The following is an 18,706-nucleotide window of genomic DNA, read 5'->3' as shown; positions in this document are numbered from 1 at the left end:
TGTGAGGGCGGGCACAAGCCGGCGTGAGTAGGTTAAACGTTGAGTTTTATAAGGGCACCACGGGGTGACCAGCCCCTCCCCACCCAGCCCCACCCCTCCCTCCCCACCCAGCCCCTCCCTACCCTCCCCTCCCCACCCAACCCCTTCCTCCCCACCCAGCCCCTCCCCACCCAGCCCCACCCAGCCCCTCCCCACCCAGCTTCTCCCTCCCCTCTCCACCCAGCCCCACCCCTCCCACGTGGACAGACATCCATAGACATACACAATTAATCCCCTGCCTCCTGTTAATGAATCCCGGTTGGGCTTCCAGTCCACTACGTTTCCTACCAGTAATAAACGAACTATGTGTATCGAATCTAGATTTGAAGTTTTCGTGACTGCAGGGATCCATATTCTTTGGTTCTTTCGGTAAAGTCACGTAGTAGGTATAAAATAAAATACATTAAATTAAATCACGACGTTTCGATTGCAAGACAAGCAATCATCATCAGGTGGGAAAACCACAGCAAGACAAAAAACAAATTTACCACTTCAGCAAAAAATGTTTTTGCTGTGGTTTCCCCACCTGATGATGATTGCTTGTGTTGCAATCGAAACGTCGTGAGTTAATTTATTTTATACCTACGTGACTTTACCGAAAGAACCAACGAGTAAATAAAGTGTGTATAGAGCTGCTGTTTGTGTGTAGCTTGTTGTCGTTACCCCGCACCTCCGATCACCACGGTTGGCCACGTAGGGTGCGAAAGAAGTTCTAGATCCACACGCAATTGAAGGACATCCCTCTGAGATGCTTATTTGGACTGTGCCACGCAATGACACCATGCCGCCTGTACGCTCGCGTGTTAACCCAGGAGGGTGAATAATAACAACAAGAACAACAATAATATTAACAATAATAATAACAACAATAATAACAACAATAATAACAACAATAATAATAATAACGCAACCGGTCTCTCTTCTGTTTACCTCGTAGGTACGGGCTGAAGCCGACTCATCGTGGTACGTTGAATTTCTTACTGATTTTTTTATCACATTCATTTAAATATCACTGTGGATTGCTAGGGGTGGGGGAGTGTGGGGGTTTAATTTGTTAGGATCCCCCCCCCCCCATCCATAATCCCCCCCCTGCCCCCTCCTGACCCCCGCCCTCGTGCCTTATGATGAATATGGTTGTGTTGAGAATCAGAAGTTACATTTCCCGAGTAAAGTCCGTAGAGCTAAGAAGCTTTTTGTTTTGAACGGCCAACTCTGCCGGCAGACACCTTACAAAATATTCCACAATTACAGATGTAAACAAACATAAACACACATACTTGATACAGTCAGAGCAGTTATGTTGTAAGGCTGCATTCACACTTAACCTGGAGTGATCTTGACAATAGAGTCGGTTTAAATGAGGACAGAGATGGCATGATGGAGATTGCCAAGAGACGCAACTGGATGGTTACAATGTGGATGATTTTGGTAACTTTGTTGAGCTATCATTCGTGGCCAGGTGGCTTCTGGAAAACAAGTAAATACCTCAGTGGGCTTTGCCTGGTAGGATGGGAAGGGTTTCGTTTTATTTGTTTGTGTTTGGGTGGTGTGTTGACCTATCTCGTACTTTGTACTACTATCGTGTTTTGTGCTGTTGTTGTAACGTTCTTATCCCGCGCTGGGCATCTGTGCAAAAAGAGCTTCTTAGCTCATCGGATTCCTCCAGGATAAAAAAAAAATGTTCAGATTCTGGGTTAAATGCCATCTTCCAAATGTTGTTTATCGCTCGGCTTTGTTTATCTTTGATGAAGGCCTCGCCGAATCTCAAGCTCGAAATGCCCCCCACCCCCACCACCTCCCCAAAGCAAACCTTATAGCTGAGTGAAAACATTACATAATGTGTTCCGCTAATGTAAATTATTTTGTACTTCCTGGCATTTAGAGAGATACGTGGCAATGAGTTTTGTCACCAGAGGTGGGGGGCTGGAGGGGGTGGGGGGGGGGAGGGGCTGGGTGGTTCCGAGGGGGACCCAACCAAAGTTTGAGAAACACCGTACTCCTCCGATGACAATCAGCCACCGAGTGGGGCTAGGGCAGTACACGTGGTGGCTAGGAAAAGACGACGACGACGACGACGTTGGTGAAGAAGAGGAAGAAGAAGAGGAAGAAGAAGAGGAAGAAGACGAAGAATAATAATAACAACGGAGTGGCATTCGAGAGTGGAACGAGTCCGCGGGATGGTGTGAGAGACATCGCGGCAGGCGATTTGCGGGAAGGCTTTCTCATCCAGCGGTGGAGTGGTGGTGTGTTGGGACGACGAGCTCACCACGTGACCTGCGAAGCAGCCACTTGAGGGCACTATATTCCACCCCCATTATAGATATTTATTTTAAAATTTAATTTAAATCAATGTTTTCATCAAATTTGTCAAAATTTATTGATTCGAATGGGTGTGGTGGCGGGCGGGGGGGGGGGGAGATTCGTTAAAGTATAAATGTAAATAAAAAATAATCATCTGTTAAAACCTCTACCACTCCTCCTACTACTACTACCGTATTCTCCGGATTAAAAGACGCACGTGTGCCCCTGAAAACGTGTGGGTGCGTCTTATAATCCGGTAGGGTGCGTCTTATAATCCGGTAGGTGCGTCTTATAATCCGGTAGGTGCGTCTTATAATCCGGTAGGTGCGTGGGTGTGAGCGCGCGCGCGCGTGCGACCACATTAGTATGGGGGGGGCACAGGAATTACGGTGGGTCTTGTTAACCGGAGAATACGGTAATCCTTAAATCACAATTCCCCTGCCGTATGCTGAAATGGCTAAACGTGCGCGCGTGCGTATTTTATTGAGGAAAGGGCAAGAATGCTTCAGGCAATTACCCTGATTATTCGTGTGCACGCTTACTCCACGTATGCCAGCAGAGACAATAACATTGTAGTGTTTTGTGCCGTGCGTGTATATAGCACGCGCGCGTGTGTGTGTGTGTGTGCTCCCCTAGGTCGACTCAGCCTTAAATGAGTATCCTCCTGGTGCAGGTGTGTAAACATCAGCACTGGGGAGACAAAGGCGGCCGGGCGTGGTGTTCGCCACCCAGCCCGCATAGGCGCTCGCTAACAGCACTTGCCCCTAACAGTCTGTTAAGGCTACACGGGGGATCTTTGTCGTTGTGTGTGCAGTGGGGAGCGGTGGTGTGGCGGTTAGCGCGCTGCGCTGTGAACTCGGCGATCCGATTTCGATTGCCGCTGACGGCCAACACCAGCGACGAACCGGTCCCAGGCCTTCCCCTGTGTCGAATCGGCCTTCAACGAGTACCTGGTGCAGTGTGGTAAACATTGCCACCAGGGAGACAAACGCGGCCGGGCGTGTCACTGGTCGCCCACCGTCTCGTGTGCCGTGCTGGTCTTAATAGGTACTCTCTAACAGCACTTGCCCCAACAGTCCGTTAAGGCTACAGGGGCGAGGTGGTAAATCGTTGCCTTTCTTTCGAACGTACGTGGTTTGCGCGTGCGCGCGTGTGCGCGTGCGTGCATCTTAGCCTTGGTAGATCCGTGTGTACGTTACGTACGTGGTGGTGTGTGGGTGATGGGAGCGTGGTCTGTGTCCCATGGGGAGGCGTCTCCCCCCCCCTCATCCTCCCCCCCTCATCCCCCCCCCCTCCTCTTCCTCCCCTTCTCCTCCCCCCCCCTCCTCCCCCCCCACCTCCTCCCCCCCCCTCCTCCTCCCCCCCCTTCCTCCTCCTCACCTCGCCGGAGCCACAATCCAGGCTCCCTGGCAACATTCCAGTGAGTCCCACCATAAATCAAATAGCCTCTCCTCCCCACAAACTCTTTTTTTCTCTCTCTCCTCTTTCCAACCATAAAACATGTGCTTGCCTGGCGAGCTTCAATAACGCAGCGACTCTACAAAAGGCAAAATCCCCACGTGTAGCCTTTAAAATACTCTTGGAGGGGGGCAAGTGCTGTTAGCGAGCACCTATAAAGGCCGGGCAAGGCACACATACGAGAGAGAGAGGGGGTGGTGGTGGTGGTGGTGTGAGTGGCCAACACCACGCCCGGCCGTCTTAGTCTCCCCAGCGATTATGGGTTTTCATTTTTTGCTTTCAAAACCGCATCTTGTAATTCCATTTTTAAATGCCGAGTCGTACCTGGCGGAGGTCCAACGGCCGGTTTCCCAAAATCGCCACGGGTTTTGCTTCGTAAGTGGGACTGGAACGCGCTCACCGCCACCCTTACGCTCCCCCCAAATACAAATACCCCCCTTTTATAGCCCTAGCCCGCATTTCTGGTGGGCACGTGCTGTTTGCGAGCGCCCATTCATTCCGCCACGGCGCACACAAGGCGGTTGGTTGGCCAAGTCCACGCCCGTTTTTGCACACCGCACCAGGTACTCATTTGAGGCCGAGTCGACCTAGGGGGGAGGCCCAGCAACGGTTTCAGACAATCGTCGCTGGTGTTGGCCGTGATCGGGAATCGAACTGGGTGGGTGGGGGTTTGGGGGGTAGGGGCCGTGAGGTCTCGTTAGCTGGGGCGCTGTCCACAACGCTCGCTCGCTCGCCCAAACGGGGTCGGCCTGGCCACTACGCCCCACCGCGGCCTCAGACCGCAAGCGCTCGGCTCTCAAAATCGTCAAAGTTTTAACGAGATGCGAAGCTTTCGTGACTGCGGGGAACTTACTCCTCGGCTCTTTCGGTGAAGTCACGTAGAAAAATAAAATCAATTAGTCATATAAATGCGACGTTTCGGTTGCAACACAAGCGACCATCATCAGGTAAGAATGAATGATAAAACACAGACACGGGAACAGCATAGGCAGACACACGCATGCAGAAAGAGAGAGACACACACAGAGACACGCAGAGCGAGACACACACACCAAGACAAACAGGAGTTTTGCTGCGACGAGGTGTTGCTGGGTGGGTGGTTGGCTCATCCCAACAATCATTCCTCCCGGGGGCGGGGGTCGATAAAGCGAATACCACGTCGTGCCGTAGTCGTGAGTGGGTTGTCCACAACACTGGGTTATTAGAATCGCCGCTGCTGTCTCCAACCCCTCCGCCCAACCTTCCATAAGAATGTGGAATGTCCTACCACGATCGCGTGCAGGCATTGTAAGCAGATGAGCACCGCCTCAGTAATGATCATTTGCGCAAGAAATGAAGTCGACTTTGTTTCCATTTGTGAACCAGGTAAGGTAGGTAAAGGCGCAGCCCTTGCAAGTGCTCGCTCACGCCGCCGCTGGTGGAAGGGCGTCCACTAAATATTTACGGAGCTCTAGAGGGCGTGATGAGTACGCGTCTTGCACGAGAAGCACCGTACACACCTCAAACAACGAAATAATAACCATTGCTTTCCCCATGTGTTGGTGCAAATAAACTATATGATAATAATACTGCACCTTACATTTGATACGCTGCTTCACCTGGATAAGCCCTTGTGATGGCGCACCCACGTGTGTGAGGGTGTCAATGACGTCACTTGCCACGTGCATATAAATGGCCGATAGCTATTTTGATATCCTTACCCGGCCTCCCTATGACCTGTGAAGAAGGGCCGTTGCACGAAACGTCGCCTATCAAATACACTTTTTGTTTTCGATGCTGTGCCATTGACGAACGCGTTCAGTTTGAAAATTGTACATCTATGCACAGAACCTCCGATTAGCACTGTTGCCTACGTACGGCGCGAGAAAAGTCCAACGCACAACACGTACATACATCGATCACAACAGCCAATGAGATCCCAACCTCGGCTCTGCCCCTAACCCTCACGCCACCCGCTAGCTGCCCGATGACCCGGGCTGCCAATCTGCCTCCCTCCACCTCACGCTCACGTCTCATTTTCCTCTCACTATAGGCGTTGAAGGGCTCCCCCATCCCACCGCCACCCCCCCCCCCAATCCCACGACAGCTCCACGCACACAGAGGGCAGCTCCCGGTGACCTGTGACCTCTGGAGCGGGTTTGGAGGTGGTGGTGGTGGTGGGGGGGGGAATCCTCGGTGGGGTCAGACAGGGGACACTTGGGCTCCATCGTAAAGCGTGGGGGTTAGAGGTCATCGTCGGGATGCGAGAGGGTGGGCAGCAGCAGCAGCTGCCGTAAAGTAGACCGCTTGTTTTGCAACACTTGAACTTAGCGTGACCTTTGCTAGGGGGCGGGGGGTGGCGTTGTGGGGGGGGGGGTGGACAGTCAATGACAGCTGCCTCTCCAAAGTCCATATCGGGTGCCAGCAAAGGGCAGCGGGTGAGCATGTTCATCGATCAAAATCGATATGCAGGAGTCCGATCGGGGGTTACGGGATCGCTTATATGAAGGTTTCATTTCAATGGAGCGCACATTTGTACAGTATCGCTGTCCCGGTTTTGGTTTAGGGAGCGAGAAAAGCTGCAGATACGAGAGACAGAGAGAGAGAGATAGATAAAAAAAAAACATCAATCGATAAAACAGTAGCATGCAGCGTGGGGTGAGCATGAAACGCACACGGATTGAGTGTCGAACGGAGTCCGGGGCTACGATGGCCACGCTGAAACGTGACGGCGAATGGACCACGCTCGTGCGTCGGGCTCTTGAGACTGTGCAACTTCAAAGCTTTGTGAAGCTCTCTGCCTTTGCTCAGGACGACCACACATCGTTTGAGCTGTTTCAGTTCTGTCTGGAGAACGCACCTCTTTAAATTGACCTGTTACTCACCGCCTAGCGAGTGCGTGAGTGGATGAGTAGGTGAGTAAGGGAGTTGGTGGGTGAGTGAGCGAGCGGGTGAGTGGATGAGTAGGGGAGTCGGTGGGTGAGTGAGCGAGCGAGTGGGTGATTGGATGAGTAGGTGAGTCGGGGAGTTGGTGGGTGGATGAGTGAGTGGGTGAGTGAGTGGATGAATTGGTGAGTAGGGGAGTTGGTGGATGGGTGAGCGAGTGGGTGAGTGGATGAGTAGGTGAGTAGGGGAGTGGGTGGGTGGGTGAGTGAGCGAGTGGGTGATTGGATGAGTAGGTGAGTCGGGGAGTTGGTGGTGAGTGAGCGAGTGGGTGAGTGGATGAGTAGTTGAGTCGGGGAGTTGGTGGATGGGTGAGCGAGTGGCTGAGTGGATGAGTAGGTGAGTAGGGTAGTTGGTGGGTGAGTGAGCGAGTGGGTGAGTGGACAAGTAGGTGAGTAGGGGAGTTGGTGGGTGAGTGAGCAAGTGGGTGAGTGGATGGGTAGATGAGTAGCGGAGTTGGTGGATGAGTGAGCGAGTAGGTGAGTGGGTGAGTAGGTGAGTCGGAGAGTTGGTGGGTGGATGAGTGAGTGGATGAGTGGATGAGTAGGTGAGTAGGGGAGTTGGTGGGTGAGTAAGCGAGTAGGTGAGTGGATGAGTAGGTGAGTAGGGGAGTTGCTGGGTGAGTGAGCGAGTAGGTGAGTGGATGAGTAGGTGAGTAGGGGAGTTGGTGGGTGAGTGAGCGAGTGGGCGAGTGGATGAGTAGGGGAGTAAGGGAGTTGGTGGGTGGGTGAGTGAGCGAGTGGGTGAGTGGGTGAGTAGGTGAGTAGTGGAGTTTGCGGGTGGGTGAGTGAGCGAGTGGGTGAGTGGATGAGTAGGTGAGTAGGGTAGTTGGTGCGTGAGTGAGTAGGTGAGTGGATGAGTAGGTGAGTAGGGGAGTTGTTGGGTGAGTGAGCGAGTGGCTGAGTGGATGAGTAGGTGAGTAGGGGAGTTGGTGGGTGGATGAGTGAGTGAGTAAGTGGATTAGTTGGTGAGTAAGGGAGTTGGTGGGTGGGTGAGTGAGCGAGTGGGTGAGTGGGTGAGTAGGTGAGTAGTGGAGTTTGCGGGTGGGTGAGTGAGCGAGTGGGTGAGTGGATGAGTAGGTGAGTAGGGGAGTTGGTGGGTGAGTGAGCGAGTAGGTGAGTGGATGAGTAGGTGAGTAGGGGAGTTGATGGGTGAGTGAGCGAGTAGGTGAGTGGATGAGTAGGTGAGTAGGGGAGTTGGTGGGTGAGTGAGCGAGTAGGTGAGTGGATGAGTAGGTGAGTCGGGGGGTTGGTGGGTGAGTGAGCGAGTGGGTGAGTGGATGAGTAGGTGAGTAGGGGATTTGGTGGGAGAGTGAGCACGTGGGTGAGTGGATGAGTAGGTGAGTAGGGGAGTTGGTGAGTGAGTGAGAGGGTAGGTGAGTTGATGAGTAGGTGAGTCGGAGAGTTGGTGAGCGAGTGAGTGAGTGGGTGAGTGAATGAGTAGGTGAGTAAGGGAGTTGGTGGGTTGGTGAGCGAGTGGGTGAGTGGATGAGTAGGTGAGCAAGGGAGTTGGTGAGTGAGTGAGTGAGCGAGTGGATAATTTGGCCTCTATCCCCACGCCTAGTCATCGTCGTTCACTCTGCAGGTTCTGTTTATTTACGGATGAAACTCGCCACTTTACTCGCGTCAATTATTATTACTCGTGAATCGGCGTGCAGTGGTGAGCCATCCCTTCCCCGGTGATTTGATGAATCGTCACAATTCGGTCGTGCGTGATAGTCGCATGTCAATGCACTAATCCAGACTCAACAATGCGCTCCAAAATCGCGTAAAATACCCGTGGCAATCTGGGCAATTTTGGTCAAAAGGCACACGACACGGATTATAAATCCGACAGGAAAACCCAAGCTGAACGTACGTTGAACGTCTTGCTCACCAGTACCTTGCCGATCGTGTTCATCGGAGTTGGGGTGGAAGGAGCACAATCCACAACACAACAAGCAGTACTATTTGATTTCAACAAAGAATATTCGGTTGTCTCGTTTGCACGAACTCCCTCGCATTGTCCGTCTCGTACGTGGCCACGGTCTTGTTCGCTTTGCTCGATTGGCTTGCGTTTGCCAAGAGGCCGATGGGCTACGTGCAGAGAGTGCGTTTGCTATTTATATGGGGAGACAGGCAAAAAAAAAAAACCCAGTCCCGCTTACGTACGGCATTCTTTTGCCCATAATCATCCACGACATAACACGTGTAACGTTTGTACTTGTTAGCCCGAAGCCGCTTGAGTGTATAATTTGCACGACCCCGGTAGAATTGCTGATTTCGTCTACACCGCAATTTCTATGAATGCGTCGTGAGTTTAACGCAATCAGTTTCTGATCGATGAACCCTGGTATATGCCTCGGCGGACGGGCAATGCAAATAATTGATTGCTGATTGCACCGAGGGAAAAAAAACCCTGCCACCGGCTTGGATGGGTACAGTGAACACTGACAGAGGAGATGCGAGGCGAGAAAAAAGCGTGCCAATAGGAGCATGGGGCGAGGTGTATGTTTGGAATTACGGAGACGTCGCGAAGACGGAACACGTGGATCAGACGAATATACGCAGGTGAATGTTATCCATTAAACTGTTCAGACAAAACAAAAAGGTCTTCGGGGACTTGGGCAAGACACGCGGCTGGAGAGGATGGTGGCCCGTGGTCGAGACTAACTACGGAAGAGCAGCCAAAGTGGCCAAAGGAGTTTTCGGAGCAGCACGCCCTCTCTGCGTGGACGGAGCGATACAATCATCTGGCGTGAAGGGGCGAGGTGGAGTGTCGCATTAGGAGGCTGTGGGAGACAGTGGCGGATCGGTGAGGTCTTCATCCAGCAGTAGATTGATCACGGCTGACGGTGGTGGTGGTGGTGGTAGAAACATGTGGTTTCGGATTTCCACAATTATACAGAGGATGTTGCAGTTCGTTTTGAAATCGAGAACTATATTTAATGTGCATGAAGAAGAAGAAAAAACCGCGGTCTTAATAACATTCGATTGTAAAGAAACACGGTGACTTTCCGCGATGTTTTATAACCTGGATGTGATTATGACTCCACTCGAAATACACTTGAGCCAATAATTCGGGGCCTGGGTAATCCGTCATGTGGTTGCAAAAAGAAATAATTACAACAAATTAACATGACGTTCAACAATTAACGAAGACTTTTTTTTGTGTGTGTGTGTGGTGTGTGTAAAACAATCCCGTGATTAAACATTGCAACAGAAAATACTTTAATAGAAAATAGTCGCTTTGAACAAACTGCAATGCGCTCGTGTGACGGCACGTTCCATGCCGATAGACAGGAATAGATCATCATCATCAGTATCATCATCAGCAGCATCATCATCATCAGCAGCAGCATCAGCAGCAGCGTCATCAGCCATGTTCAACCCACTGCTAGATGGAAGCCTCCACAAGCAACCGCCACAACCTCTCACGATTCCTGCGATGCCAATAATGATGCATACCGCGGCACCTGCACGTGAAGTGGTGTGAACGCTCGCTCCCCCCGGATAGATGCGGGATGTTTGTTGTCAAGTTTTATTATTTATTGTTATTCTAATTAACATCACCGCGGGGACGGAGCGACGAGCTCCGGGTGGAACCAAGATCTTTATTTACCCCGGCGGCGAAATCCGATGAGCTATGAAGCTCTTTAATGTTCCTTCACAGACGTCCGGTATGGGCGGGTCAGACAGTTACGTGAACAAACGATACAACAACAACAACAGACGATCTCAGTGCAACGCATAGGTAAGGAAAATAAATCTAAAAACAAATGTAAAATACGTAAAATAGATTAACTACATGAGTTTTTTTATTGCATAAAGTACACGGGGTTCTCAGGTTTGGCTCGCGTGCTCTGCGCGAGTAGAGGGTCGGTCGCTTCGCCAGACTGCGGCTTGTGGGAAGGCCCTCTCATCCAGCAGTGGATCGACCCTGGCCGATGTTGAACATCACGGGTCTCCAACTAGCTCGATGCGCGTTCGGTTTGTGCGAGTCCGCGCTGAACAAGCGGCTCACCTATTTGAACCCAAAATTCGCAATACCGTGCGGTTTGAATTCACTCTACATGCGGCAATGTGGTAGGACGTGGAGCAACATTATGTGTGTACTGTGTGTGTACTATGTGTGTACTGTGTGTGTACTGCATGTACTGTGTGTGTACTGTGTGTGTACTGTATGTACTGTGTGTGTACTGTGTGTACTGTGTGTGTGTACTGTGTGTAATATATGTACTCTGTGTGTGTACTGTGTATGACCTCTGTATGTACTGTGTATACTGTGTGTGTACTATATGTACTGTGTGTGTTTGTACTGTGTGTGTACTGTGTATGTACTGTGTGTGTACTATATGTACTGTGTGTATACTGTGTGTGTACTGTGTGTGTACTGCATGTACTGTGTGTGTACTGTGTGTATAATATGTATGTACTGTGTGTATACTATATGTACTGCGTGTATACTGTGTGTGTAGTGTGTGTATACTGTGTATGTACTGTGTGTGTACTGTGTGTGTACTATATGTACTGTGTGTTTGTACTGTGTGTGTACTGTGTATGTACTGTGTGTGTACTATATGTACTGTGTGTACTGTGTGTGTACTGTGTGTGTACTGCATGTACTGTGTGTGTACTGTGTGTGTACTGCATGTACTGTGTGTGTACTGTGTGTATACTATGTATGTACTGTGTGTATACTATATGTACTGTGTGCATACTGTGTGTGTACTGTGTGTATACTGTGTATGTACTGTGTGTGTACTGTGTGTGTACTATATGTACTGTGTGTATACTGTGTGTACTGTGTGTGTACTGTGTATGAACTGTGTGTATACTGTGTGTGTACTGTGTGCATACTGTGTGTACTATATGTACTGTGTGTGTACTGTGTGTGTACTGCATGTACTGTGTGTGTACTGTGTGTGTTTGTACTGTGTCTACTGTGCGTACTGTGTGTAATATGTGTGTACTGCATGCACTGTGTGTGTACTGTGTGTGTGCTGTGTATGTACTGCATGTACTGTGTGTGTACTGTGTATGTACTGTGTGTGTACTGTATGTGTACTGCATGTACTGTGTGTGTACTGTGTGTGTTTGTAGTGTCTACTGTGCGTACTGTGTGTAATATGTGTGTACTGCATGCACTGTGTGTGTACTGTGTGTGTACTGCATGTACTGTGTGTGTACTGTGTGTGTACTGTGTATGTACTGTGTGTGTACTGTGTGTGTACTGCTGTATGTACTGTGTGTGTACTGCATGCACTGTGTGTACTGTGTGTGTACTGCTGTGTGTACTTTGTGTATGTACTGTGTATGTACTGTGTATGTACTGTGTGTACTGCATGTACTGTGTGTGTACTGTGTGTGTACTGTTGTGTGTACTTTGTATGTGTACTGTGTGTGTTCTGCATTTACTGTGTGTGTACTGTGTGTGTACTGCTGTGTGTACTTTGTGTGTGAACTGCATGTACTGTGTGTACTGCTGTGTGTACTGTGTATGTACTGTATGTGTACTGCTGTGTGTACTTTGTGTGTACTATGTGTGTACTATATGTACTGTGTGTATACTGTGTGTGTACTGTGTGTATAAGATGTATGTACTGTGTGTATTCTATATGTACTGTGTGTATACTGTGTGTGTACTGTGTGTATACTGTGTATACTGTGTGTGTACTATGTGTGTAGTGTGTATGAACTGTGTTTATACTGTGTGTGTACTATGTGTGTACTATATCTACTGTGTGTATACTGTGTGTGTACTGTGTGTATACTGTGTGTGTACTATATGTACTGTGTGTACTGTGTGTGTACTGCATGTTCTGTGTGTGTACTTTGTGTGTACTGTGTGTGTTTGTACTGTGTCTACTGTGCGTACTGTGTGTAATATGTGTGTACTGCATGCACTGTGTGTGCACTGGGTGTGTACTGCATGTACTGTGTGTGTACTGTGTGTACTGTGTATGTACTGTATGTACTGTGTGTATACTGTGTGTGTACTGTGTATGTACTGTGTGTGTACTGTTGTGTGTACTGCTGTAGGTACTGTGTGTACTGCTGTGTGTACTGTGTGTGTACTGTGTGTGTACTGTGTGTATACTGAATGGACTGTGTGTGTACTGTGTGTGTACTGCATGTACTATGTGTGTACTGCTGTGTGTACTGCTGTGTGTACTGCATGTACTGTGTGTACTGCATGTACTGTGTGTGTACTGCTGTGTGTACTGCTGTGTGTACTGTGTGTGCACTGTGTGTGTACTGTGTGTACTGCATGCACTGTGTGTACTTGTATGTACTGTGTGTGTACTGTGTATGTGTACTGTGTGTGTGTACTGTGTGTGTGTATTCTGTGTGTGTACTGTGTGTGTACTGTGTGTTTACTGTGTGTGTACTGCATGTACTGTGTGTACTGTGTGTGTACTGTGTATGTACTGTGTGTGTGTACTGTGTGTTTACTGTGTGTGTACTGCATGTACTGTGTGTGTACTGTGTATGTACTGTGTGTGTACTGTGTGTGTACTTTGTGTGTACTGTGTGTGTAGTGTGTGTACTGTGTATGTACTGCATTACTGTGTGTGTACTGTGTGTGTACTCTGTGTGTGTACTGTGTGTATTGTGTGTGTACTTTGTGTGTGTACTGTGTGTGTACTGCTGTGTGTACTGTATATGTACTGTGTGTGTGTACTGTGTGTGTGCTTTGTGTGTACTGTGTGTGTACTGTGTGTACTGTGTATGTACTGCATGTACTGTGTGTGTACTGTGTGTGTACTGTGTGTGTACTGTGTGTTTACTGCTGTGTGTGTACTGTGTGTGTACTGCTGTGTGTACTGTGTGTACTTTGTGTGTGTACTGTGTGTGTACTGCTGTGTGTACTGTGTGTGTACTTTGTGTGTGTACTGCGTGTGTACTGCTGTGTGTACTGCTGTGTGTACTGTGTAGGTACTGCATGTACTGTGTGTGTACTCTGTGTGTACTGTGTGTACTGTGTGTGTACTCTGTGTGTGTACTGTGTGTACTCATGTACTATGTGTGTACTGTGTGTGTACTGTGTGTACTGTGTACGTACTGCATGTACTGTGTGTGTACTGTGTGTGTACTGCATGTTCTGTGTGTGTACTGTGTGTGTACTGCATGTACTCTCTGTGTGTACTGTGTGTACTGCTGTGTGTATTGTGTGTGTGTAGTGCTGTGTATACTGTGTGTGTGTACTGTGTGTGTACTGTGTGTGTACTGTGTATGTAATATGTGTGTACTGCATGTACTATGTGTGTACTGTGTGTACTGCTGTGTGTACTGTGTGTGTACTGTGTGTGTACTGTGTGTGTACTGCATGTACTCTGTGTGTGTACTGCGTGTGTACTGTGTGTGTACTGCTGTGTGTACTGTGTGTACTGTGTGTGTACTGTGTGTGTACTGTGTGTGTACTGCATGCACTCTGTGTGTGTACTGTGTGTACTGCTGTGTGTACTGTGTGTGTACTGTGTGTACTGCTGTGAGTACTGTGTGTACTGTGTGTGTACTGTGTGTGTACTGTGTGTGTACTGCATGTACTCTGTGTGTGTACTGTGTGTACTGCTGTGTGTACTGTGTGTGTACTGTGTGTACTGCTGTGAGTACTATGTGTACTGTGTGTGTACTGTGTGTGTACTGTGTGTGTACTGCATGTATTGTGTGTACTGTGTGTGTGTACTGTGTGTGTACTGTGTGTACTGTGTGTGTGTACTGTGTGTGTACTGTGTGTGTGTACTGTGTGTGTACTGTGTGTATACTGTGTATACTGTGTGTACTGTGTGTGTACTGTGTGTACTGTGTGTATACTGTGTGTGTACTGTGTGTGTACTGCATGTACTGTGTGTGTACTGTGTGTGTTTGTACTGTGTCTACTGTGCGTAATGTGTGTAATATGTGTGTACTGCATGCACTGTGTGTGTACTGTGTGTGTACTGTGTATGTACTGCATGTACTGTGTGTGTACTGTGTGTGTACTGCATGTACTGTGTGTGTACTGTGTGTGTACTGTGTATGTACTGTGTGTGTACTGTGTGTGTACTGCTGTATGTACTGTGTGTGTACTGCATGCACTGTGTGTACTGTGTGTGTACTGCTGTGTGTACTTTGTGTGTACTGTGTATGTACTGTGTATGTACTGTGTGTACTGCATGTACTGTGTGTGTACTGTGTGTGTACTGTTGTGTGTACTTTGTATGTGTACTGTGTGTGTTCTGCATGTACTGTGTGTGTACTGCTGTGTGTACTGTGTATGTACTGTATGTGTACTGCTGTGTGTACTTTGTGTGTACTATGTGTGTACTATATGTACTGTGTGTATACTGTGTGTGTACTGTGTGTATAAGATGTATGTACTGTGTGTATTCTATATGTACTGTGTGTATACTGTATGTGTACTGTGTGTATACTGTGTATACTGTGTGTGTTTGTACTGTGTCTACTGTGCGTACTGTGTGTAATATGTGTGTACTGCATGCACTGTGTGTGCACTGGGTGTGTACTGCATGTACTGTGTGTGTACTGTGTGTGTACTGTGTATGTACTGTATGTACTGTGTGTGTACTGTGTGTGTACTGTGTATGTACTGTGTGTGTACTGTTGTGTGTACTGCTGTAGGTACTGTGTGTACTGCTGTGTGTACTGTGTGTGTACTGTGTGTGTACTGTGTGTATACTGAATGGACTGTGTGTGTACTGTGTGTGTACTGCATGTACTATGTGTGTACTGCTGTGTGTACTGCTGTGTGTACTGCATGTACTGTGTGTACTGCATGTACTGTGTGTGTACTGCTGTGTGTACTGCTGTGTGTACTGTGTGTGCACTGTGTGTGTACTGTGTGTACTGCATGCACTGTGTGTACTTGTATGTACTGTGTGTGTACTGTGTATGTGTACTGTGTGTGTGTACTGTGTGTGTGTATTCTGTGTGTGTACTGTGTGTGTACTGTGTGTTTACTGTGTGTGTACTGCATGTACTGTGTGTGTACTGTGTATGTACTGTGTGTGTGTACTGTGTGTTTACTGTGTGTGTACTGCATGTACTGTGTGTGTACTGTGTATGTACTGTGTGTGTACTGTGTGTGTACTTTGTGTGTACTGTGTGTGTAGTGTGTGTACTGTGTATGTACTGCATTACTGTGTGTGTACTGTGTGTGTACTCTGTGTGTACTGTGTGTACTGTGTGTGTACTTTGTGTGTGTACTGTGTGTGTACTGCTGTGTGTACTGTGTATGTACTGTGTGTGTGTACTGTGTGTGTACTTTGTGTGTACTGTGTGTGTACTGTGTGTACTGTGTATGTACTGCATGTACTGTGTGTGTACTGTGTGTGTACTGTGTGTGTACTGTGTGTTTACTGCTGTGTGTGTACTGTGTGTGTACTGCTGTGTGTACTGTGTGTACTTTGTGTGTGTACTGTGTGTGTACTGCTGTGTGTACTGTGTGTGTACTTTGTGTGTGTACTGCGTGTGTACTGCTGTGTGTACTGCTGTGTGTACTGTGTAGGTACTGCATGTACTGTGTGTGTACTCTGTGTGTACTGTGTGTACTGTGTGTGTACTCTGTGTGTGTACTGTGTGTACTCATGTACTATGTGTGTACTGTGTGTGTACTGTGTGTACTGTGTGTACTGTGTACGTACTGCATGTACTGTGTGTGTACTGTGTGTGTACTGCATGTACTGTGTGTGTACTGTGTGTGTACTGCATGTACTCTCTGTGTGTACTGTGTGTACTGCTGTGTGTACTGTGTGTGTAGTGCTGTGTATACTGTGTGTGTGTACTGTGTGTGTACTGTGTGTGTACTGTGTATGTAATATGTGTGTACTGCATGTACTATGTGTGTACTGTGTGTACTGTGTGTGTACTGTGTGTGTACTGTGTGTGTACTGTGTGTGTACTGTGTGTGTACTGCATGTACTCTGTGTGTGTACTGCGTGTGTACTGTGTGTGTACTGCTGTGTGTACTGTGTGTACTGTGTGTGTACTGTGTGTGTACTGTGTGTGTACTGCATGCACTCTGTGTGTGTACTGTGTGTACTGCTGTGTGTACTGTGTGTACTGCTGTGAGTACTGTGTGTACTGTGTGTGTACTGTGTGTGTACTGTGTGTGTACTGCATGTACTCTGTGTGTGTACTGTGTGTACTGCTGTGTGTACTGTGTGTGTACTGTGTGTACTGCTGTGAGTACTGTGTGTACTGTGTGTGTACTGTGTGTGTACTGTGTGTGTACTGCATGTATTGTGTGTACTGTGTGTGTGTACTGTGTGTGTACTGTGTGTGTACTGTGTGTGTGTACTGTGTGTGTACTGTGTGTGTACTGTGTGTGTACTGTGTGTATACTGTGTATACTGTGTGTACTGTGTGTGTACTGTGTGTACTGTGTGTATACTGTGTGTGTACTGTGTGTGTACTGTGTGTACTGTGTGTGTACTGTGTGTACTGTGTGTGTACTGTGTGTGTGCTGTGTGTGTACTGTGTGTACTGTGTGTACTGTGTGTGTACTGTGTGTACTGTGTATACTGTGTGTGTACTGTGTGTGTACTGTGTGTACTGTGAGTACTGTGTATACTGTGTGTGTACTGTGTATACTGTGTGTGTACTGTGTGTACTGTGTGTACTGTGAGTACTGTGTATACTGTGTGTGTACTGTGTGTACTGTGTGTGTACTGTGTGTATACTGTGTGTGTACTGTGTGTACTGTGTGTGTACTGTGTGTATACTGTGTGTGTGTACTGTGTGTGTACTGTGTGTACTGTGTGTATACTGTGTGTATACTGTGTGTGTACTGTGTGTGTACTGTGTGTACTGCTGTGAGTACTGTGTGAGTACTGTGTATACTGTGTGTGTACTGTGTGTGTACTGTGTGTACTGCTGTGAGTAGTGTGTGTACTGTGTGTGTACTGTGTGCGCACCGCTCGGCAGGCAGCCGTCTCCTCGTGCGCTTTCGTTCTGTGCGCCTCTCTGTTTTCATTTGTTTGGAACGCATCTACTACACCACCACTCCTATGACCGCATACAGCGAGCGAAAGCTGTGATTACGATTGAACTCCGATTGCCTTGGGCCCCCCCCCCCAGCCACAAATTGTCCCCCTCGCCACTCTCGTGGACCCCTTCGCACTCGACACAGCTCAAAAGCTGCCAAGTTACATTAGCAGTAGTAGTGGTGTGTGTAGAGTTAGCAGTAGTAGTGGTGTGTGTAGTAGTAGTGGTGTGTGTAGAGTTAGCAGTAGTAGTGGTGTGTGTAGTAGTAGTGGTGTGTGTAGAGTTAGCAGTAGTAGTGGTGTGTGTAGTGGTGTGTGTAGTTAGCAGTAGTAGTAGTGGTGTGTGTAGTAGTAGTAGTGGTGTGTGTAGTAGTAGTGGTGTGTGTAGAGTTAGCAGTAGTAGTGGTGTGTGTAGTAGTAGTGGTGTAGTTAGCAGTAGTAGTGGTGTGTGTAGTAGTAGTAGTGGTGCTGTAGTTAGCAGCAGTAGTGGTGTGTGTAGTAGTAGTTGTGGTGTGTGTAGTAGTAGTAGTGGCGTGTGTAGTAGTGGTGGTGCTGTAGTTAGCAGTAGTAGTGGTGTGTGTAGTAGTAGTAGTGGTGCTGTAGTTAGCAGCAGTAGTGGTGTGTAGTGGTGTGTGTAGTAGTAATGGTGTGTGTAGTAGTAGTAGTGGTGTGTGTAGTAGTAGTGATGGTGTAGTTAGCAGTAATAGTGCTGCGTGTAGTAGTAGTGGTGCTGTAGTTAGCAGTAGTAGTGGTGTGTGTAGTGGTTGGTGTAGAGTTAGCAGTAGTAGTGGCGTGTGTAGTGGTTGGTGTAGAGTTAGCAGTAGTAGTGGTGTGTGTAGTGGTTGGTGTAGAGTTAGCAGTAGTAGTGTGTGTAGTAGTAGTGGTGGTATAGAGTTAGCAGTAGTAGTGGTGTGTGTAGTGGTTGGTGTAGAGTTAGCAATAGTAGTGGTGTGTGTAGTAGTAGTAGTGGTGGTTAAGTTAGCAGTAGTAGTGGTGTGTGTAGTGGTGTGTGTAGAGTTA

At 48.3% G+C, this 18,706-nt stretch overlaps 1 protein-coding gene across 5 annotated transcripts in view; it reads left to right on the top strand.

Moving 5' to 3' along the window:
* Positions 1-18,706, top strand: part of LOC116944642 (src kinase-associated phosphoprotein 2-B-like) — a 113,744-nt gene that overhangs the window by 8,020 nt on the left and 87,018 nt on the right. For all 5 annotated transcript variants that reach the window (XM_032958394.2, XM_032958411.2, XM_032958403.2 and 2 more), the window contains exon 2: positions 977-1,002. In XM_032958394.2, the coding sequence (XP_032814285.2) occupies positions 977-1,002 (26 nt within the window). The remainder of the gene's footprint in view (positions 1-976; positions 1,003-18,706) is intronic.

Source organism: Petromyzon marinus, chromosome 2 (genome assembly GCF_048934315.1).
Source record: "Petromyzon marinus isolate PM22_M1 ecotype Great Lakes invasive population chromosome 2, UKy_Petmar_22M1.pri1.0, whole genome shotgun sequence".
Lineage (NCBI taxonomy): Eukaryota > Metazoa > Chordata > Hyperoartia > Petromyzontiformes > Petromyzontidae > Petromyzon > Petromyzon marinus.
This window is presented reverse-complemented; position numbering and strand designations above follow the sequence as displayed.